Source organism: Musca domestica, unplaced genomic scaffold, assembly GCF_030504385.1.
Source record: "Musca domestica strain aabys unplaced genomic scaffold, Musca_domestica.polishedcontigs.V.1.1 5, whole genome shotgun sequence".
NCBI lineage: Eukaryota > Metazoa > Arthropoda > Insecta > Diptera > Muscidae > Musca > Musca domestica.
This window is the reverse complement of record NW_026712346.1, coordinates 15,568,768-15,575,369: the sequence shown is the minus strand read 5'-3', so window position 1 is coordinate 15,575,369 and position 6,602 is coordinate 15,568,768. Positions and strand designations below refer to the sequence as shown.

Sequence of the window (6,602 nt, the reverse complement as noted above, 5' to 3'; positions counted from 1 at the left end):
ATATTGCAGTTTAAAGAATCCGGATTTATTTTAATGTTCTACACAAATATAATAATATACAATCATTGACTAATTCACTTAATAATTTATATCAATTATTTGTTTTCGATCTATAACAAAAGACAAAAGGCGAAAACACAGCAGACAAGGCAGAGTTGGTTTTATGCGATTGTCGCCGTCAGACAGATATAGCAGCTCTTACGACGGCGTTAAATATTTAAGATATTGTGCTGTTCACACTCCTATCTTTGGAGCATTGTAGAAGAATACAGATAGATGCATCAATGCTTGGAAACATTGATATGTGAAACAATTTTATATGTTTTTTCAAATATAAGCAGATTTTTATATGTTTTCTTATACGACGTCATTCGGAGGTTATTATAATTTGCGTTTTCCAACAATTTTTATAAATTTAAATAAGTCATATTCAATTCCGAACTTGGTTTGACAGTTCACTGTAGCAGCAGCTGTGTCGATATATTCTTCTACCATGCTTTGGAGTTAGAACACACGATTGTACAATGAATGGTACGTTTAGACTATGGATGATTAATTCACTGGGTTTCATAGATTCGGCGGGTTAAATCATGGTAAAAGAATACAGGTGGATGCAGCAAAGCTTGGGAATATTGATATGTCAAAAAATTTTAAATGTTTTGTCAAAAATAAGTAGATTTTTATATGTATTCTTATACCCATGCAAATCGGAGGTTGTTATGATATGTATTTTTCAACAATTTTTACAAATTTCAATAACTTTGTTGTTACAAAATGGCCAGGTTTAATACTTTTATTGTTGTTTTTATAAAAACAGCGTTTGTTTATTAGAGGAGAACGATGGAATCTGGCTACGTTTCAGAAAGAGCCACCAATCCTCATCAGTTCCCTTGTTTTTTGTCTGGGATATTCTCCCCAGAAGTTATTTTAAAAATAACTTCTATGGCAAATAAACTTTTTTACCCAAGTGACAAGTTTCTAAGCTCAATAAAAGAGGAACCAAATTATTTTTAATTTAACATTTTCAATTCCAAAATTGGTTTGACAATTCATTGTCCCAGCAGCTGCGTCGATGCCACTACCTGTATTCTTCTACACACGGTTTACCCATGGTAGAAAAATACAGGTTAGCTAAATCGACATAGAATTTTATGCTGATGAAGAATACATATACTCTGTGGAGTCTTAAATGTATATTTCGAAGTGACAAACTTAATATACCCTCTATACTATGGTGGAAAAATTGTGACAGTTTGGCAATTTTACAATTTTACTCGTAAGGGCTCCCACTTTCATTTGGCATTCACAGTTTTTTAGACGTTTTTATATGGAGGCTTCCAGAGCCAGATTCCCGTCCTGACCACCAGTGGAATATCAGAAAATTGGAAATTTTGTTCTACCACAAACTGACTTGGAGAACATTTTATATGCCAAAATACTCGTAAGGGATCCCACTTACATTTGGCATTCACAGTTTTTTGGACGTTTTTATATGGAGGCTTCCAGAGGCAGATTTCCGTCACGACCACCAGTGAAATATCAGTATTTGAAAATGTTGTTGTATCACGAACTGATTTGCGATGTTATGTATGGAATTAATAACTGGAGTATGAGAATTCATTATGGAACAAAATTTGTTTATTTCATGGACTTTTTCATTTATAATTTTATAAATTAATTTTGTTTTCAAATCGGTTCCAGGTTTTTTCTCTGACGCACAGTTGAAAAAAAGGTATTAAATGTGAAATTTCGATGTTCTGAGTCACCCTGTAGTTTTGGGGAAATTCGATGTTATCGATAGTTAGCAACGTTGCTAACTTCACGCAGGTGTAAAGAACACAACAATACAGTACCATAATGTTTACTTTCGAACGCTGATTGTTGGGGACGCTTTTAATTTTATATCCAGTTAATGTTTTTGTCATTTCATCCCAAATTAAGAAAACAGAAAACATAACACAGTCTTGAATGTTTAATGTTTCTAGAATGGAGCAATTTGAAATACAGGTAAATCTCATTTTGAGGCCTCATATTTTCTCCATTTGTGATAAGTGCTAAAAAAAGAACATTCTTTGGTTCGTGTTTCGCCGCCAGGACTTATGAAGTTTGCTATCATTGACGTTGATGAACTAATTCTTCCGTAAAATTCGCTCTGTTATTTCTGTCAGTCTTTAACAATGCGATATGGAAATCAGAATATTTGTGTTGGGAAAAGATCTTTAAACGATTTTAATTGAGGACTAAAAAGAATATGAATTTTTGTATAAGAATCATTGAAAGCTAACAAACATTTTGTTTATATATGTTATATATGTATTTTTTATAGCTACTTACTGTTGAGCAATCATTATCAGCAAGCCAAAATGAAAGTGAACGTCTAGAACTACTGGCCCTAAAGGAAAACTTGATCGAACTTATAGCCCTTACACAATTTTCCAAAGATGAAGAACAACCTTGCGAAAATTCAAGAAAGAAGAATGAAATAGATGAAGAATTCAAGCAATTTATGAACGAAATGCAGGAAATTGATGACGGTTTGAAAAAGCTGAAGGTACCAATTCTAAACAGTTCTTATAATATCCGCATGACATCAAGATTTTTGTTCAAAATGTAGGAAGGATATCAGAACATGGTCGGAGAGAAATGCAGTGCTCCACATAAACATGCGTGGGGCGCTGTTGAATACCACAATGCTATAATTTGTAGCATTGAAAAGGAAGCCCCTATTGATGTTGATGGCAATGTTGATGTTAAATTTCGCATTCTTTTCACAAACCCCACTCACAAAGAAATGCTCCCTTGCTCTTATTTTTTGGAAGGAGAGTGTCGTTTTGACAGTGAAAATTGTCATTATTCCCACGGCGAAGTAGTTTCGGCGTCAGCTTTGCGTGAATATACTAAACCAGATTTTTCCCGATTGTCAAGGAATTGTGTTGTTTTGGCCAAAATGGAGGACGGACTCTGGCAAAGAGGACGTGTACTATGTGCAAACTTCGTGGAAAAAGAATGCCGAGTTCGTTTAGATAACGCCAAGAGGGAGCACAAAGAGCAAGATTTAAAATTTGAAAATTTGTTACCTATTTATGGTATGAAATTGTTGTTAGTTAAAAAAAGCAATATATATATATATATATATATATATATATATATATATATATATATATATATATATATGTGTATATATATATCCTAAATTTTTTGAAAATTCAGAAGATGACACTTCAAGTGATGATGCAGATAGCGACGCGGGTGATACGTCCCAATTTTATGACAGTTATATAAGTCTCAATAATGCCTTAACGTATGAATTATCACAACCTCTCGGAGCTTGGGAGAAGCATACAAGGGTAACCTTTTGCTGAAATTTACATACAAAAACTAATATATTAATATTTCGTTTAAGGGTATCGGCTCGAAAATAATGGCTAAGATGGGCTATATTTATGGGTCAGGTTTGGGTACTAATGGTAGAGGCATAATAACACCAGTATCTGCACAAATACTGCCTCCTGGAAGGTCACTTGATCATTGCATGGATCTCCGTGAAGCAGCGAATGGTGACAAAGATTTGTTCGATGCCGAAAAGAAAATGGAAAGAGAACAAAAGAAGCAATTAGCAATGAGTGCTAAGGTTTGCGAAAAAGCTGCAAAAAGGGTTGATGTATTTTCATTTATAAATGATAATGTTTTAGCATTGCCAACGCCAAAAGGCAAATCAGCAATACCAAAAAAATCATTACAAAGCCATACATCCAAATCTCTTAATGTTGAAAGTGTAAAGGTAGCAGATGATATTCGTCGTAAAGAACGGGAAATATTAGAAGTTGAAAAATCCTTGAAACGTAACGCTGATGAGAAATCTGAAATTTGCTGCCGCCTAAAACAGAAGCTAGAGGCAAAGAAAATTGAATTGAACGTTTTAAAAGAAGAACAAAAGTGCCTTTCCAAAGAACAATCCACAAGGAAGACGAAAGAAAAGTTGTGCATATTTTAAATGCCAACGAACGTTTACCAAATCAATCACTTTATTTGTCTTTTCTTATATGGTGAAAGAATAAGAGCAATTGCGAACTTTATACAGTATGCAGGAAACTTAAATCCTATGCATTCACACAAGAAGATATCTTAAGTATTGTTTTTAATGCATTGTGATGGAGAAGACACCATTTTTCAATTTAACGCTTTAGTTTTACATATTTTTGTAGCTGAATTTTGAGTTCGTTATAACAAAATTGGCTTCTTGCGCATATAATTTCAAATTCGGCACACAGTATAGAAGAAAAACGTCCAAACTATAACTATAGAATGTGTACTAACAATTGGTTAACCGCTTGTTAGTACACATTCTATCAATTTAAAATATTAAAGGCAATTTTGACCTATAAAAAATCTATACTTTTATACTTTAGTCATGCATCCCAAAACAAATAATCGTAGAAATCGTATCCATATTTAATTGATGCCATTGTCTACAAAGTAATTAAATAAATGCTACAAAACGGAATTATCAGATTTTTAAAATCTGCATACAATAGTCCGGTATGGGTAGTCGAAGAAAAAAAAACTATTTTTCTTTATGATATCGAAAAATTCTGGTTCTAGAACCGAGCAAATGATTTCGCAGAAGTTTCAAAATTGTATTAACTGCATGTTGCGTTCGTTTTGATTAAAATTTTGATATTGGGCAAAAAATATCATATTTTGCAAGAAAATTTATACGAAACTAGCTGGCCCAGTCCGCTTTGCCGGCCCGTAGTTTTAGTCTTTAATGCATAGTTTTTAAAGCATAATAATTCCCAAATCTGGCTCACATAAGTGGCACAATTTTTAGTATAAATGATGACTCGATTAAATAGAAATAAAGACGTCTTTCAAAAAACCTGATTCAGTAAGAGGTTTTAGTTTGAGAGTTAAAAACCTAAATAATATAGCATATATATTAAAAAGTATACCTTTGCTCTTTATAATAGATCCAAAGTAGCCTAAACACACATTTTAAGTCAAATCGATTCGAAAATATAATCAAAACCCTCGAAAAAGGTAGATGCCAAATAATAAGCCAAAATCAATTGAAAAAATGTGACCAAGACCCTGGTAATAGCTAAACCACCGGATACCTTCACATAAGAGTTATAATGAAGCATGGTTCTATACTTATAATTATTTAAAAGAATTTGTTTTTCTTTCTAAAATCTCAAATTACCAACATTGAGGAATTTGAAAGGGGCTATATCACAATGTAAACCAACCTGGCACATATTTTGTACAAATGATTCTTCATGTAACCCCTAGGACTTTATCAAATTTAAAACTTTTTCGTAACTTTTGTGGAGTATAGGGCAAAATATTTGCGGCCCTTTGTGTATTGTTAAGCTATATAAAATGGACTCTTTAGATCCGGGAACCCCTCTTGGGATTTTTATTTACCAATCGAAAAAAATCCTAACCCGAAGATTGTCTGCGGCGTAATGTAATTAATGGCGATAGCACATAGTGCCCGTATAATGTTACCTATGATTTAAGGTTACTTTTAAGGGAACAGATATCTTCATGATTTTGGCAAATATTAGGATTTTCAATAAATCGAAAAAATGGGCGCAAAATTGGGCGTGGTCACTTTTTTTGGCATAAAAACCTAAAATGGGGTAGAATGTATATTTAAAAAAAAAATCCAAATAGTTCCAGCCGGCCTCAACGGATTCAATTGGTTTATAAATAGATTAAAAAGTAGGCGTGGTCAGTTCCTCAGCCCCCAAATAAATACTTAGGAAAGTTGTAATAATGTTGAAACCGAGATAAATCGAAATAGTGGGAGTAAAAGTAGGCGGGGCCAATATTTTGTTCTTTAAAAACCTATATATATATATGTATATATATCAATTAATTGTAGTTCGTTGGTAATGGAATCAGTTGAAAACGGCTATATATAATATTTAGATATAGATTAATATACCGAACGTCAACCAAAAGGGGTGCCATGGGTAGGTACATTAATGCAAATTAAGGTGTGAATACATAAAGCGCTTATCTCGCTGGCTTCTTCGGAAATGACCAAGGAGTCTAGGACCGAAATCGAACTAAGTCAACCTAAAACTCCTAAAACGAAGGAGCCAGCCAAATATGCGCTTTATGTATTTCCGCCCTTATAATGGAAAACGACGGCGAGATTTTAGTACGGCTCTGTAATTCCTTTATGAAATGTCACAAAATATGCCTAGCTATGACTTGAAGCTTCTTATGTTCTTGTACCTAAAGACTCCAGCACAGAGTTGTATTTTCTTTGAAGTTGTAAATCTCTTTGAAGTTGAGCATGGGCCAATTATAAGGTAGACAAGTAAGCCCAGCTGAAAACTACATTTTCTGTTAGCATATTTTGAATTCGCCTGACAACTACAATAGACGTCAAAGTTATTTTCCATTTATTCTAAAAATGACCGGAAAATATTACAAACATCAGTATTTGAATTTAAATGCCAATGTCGAGTCCTAAGCAACGAAATATACTCAAAGGAAGAAATCTGAAATCTCTACCCCTTTCTCTCGCTGTACCAGCAGCTTGTTGAAAATAAATTGTTTGCTGAACAGAAATAGGTTGCCGAAAA

The 6,602-nt window shown here is 33.5% G+C and overlaps 1 protein-coding gene across 3 annotated transcripts; it reads left to right on the top strand.

The window, feature by feature from the left end:
* Window positions 1–1,830: 1,830 nt before the first annotated feature.
* Window positions 1,831–4,884, top strand: LOC101888163 (zinc finger CCCH-type with G patch domain-containing protein). Of its 3 annotated transcripts, XM_020035268.2 has the most exons (6): window positions 1,831–2,007; window positions 2,327–2,551; window positions 2,615–3,086; window positions 3,211–3,347; window positions 3,404–3,631; window positions 3,693–3,966. In XM_020035268.2, the coding sequence occupies exons 1-6, from the start codon at window positions 1,969–1,971 to the stop codon at window positions 3,777–3,779; spliced, it is 1,188 nt and encodes a 395-aa protein (XP_019890827.2). In that variant the 5' UTR covers window positions 1,831–1,968; the 3' UTR covers window positions 3,780–3,966. The 3 variants fall into 3 exon arrangements, with proteins under 3 accessions (XP_019890827.2, XP_005175180.2, XP_058984270.1); XM_005175123.4 differs by having other exon boundaries at window positions 1,835–2,007; window positions 3,404–4,884; XM_059128287.1 differs by lacking the exon at window positions 1,831–2,007 and adding an exon at window positions 2,147–2,261 and having other exon boundaries at window positions 3,404–4,884.
* The last annotated feature ends 1,718 nt before the right edge of the window (window positions 4,885–6,602 follow it).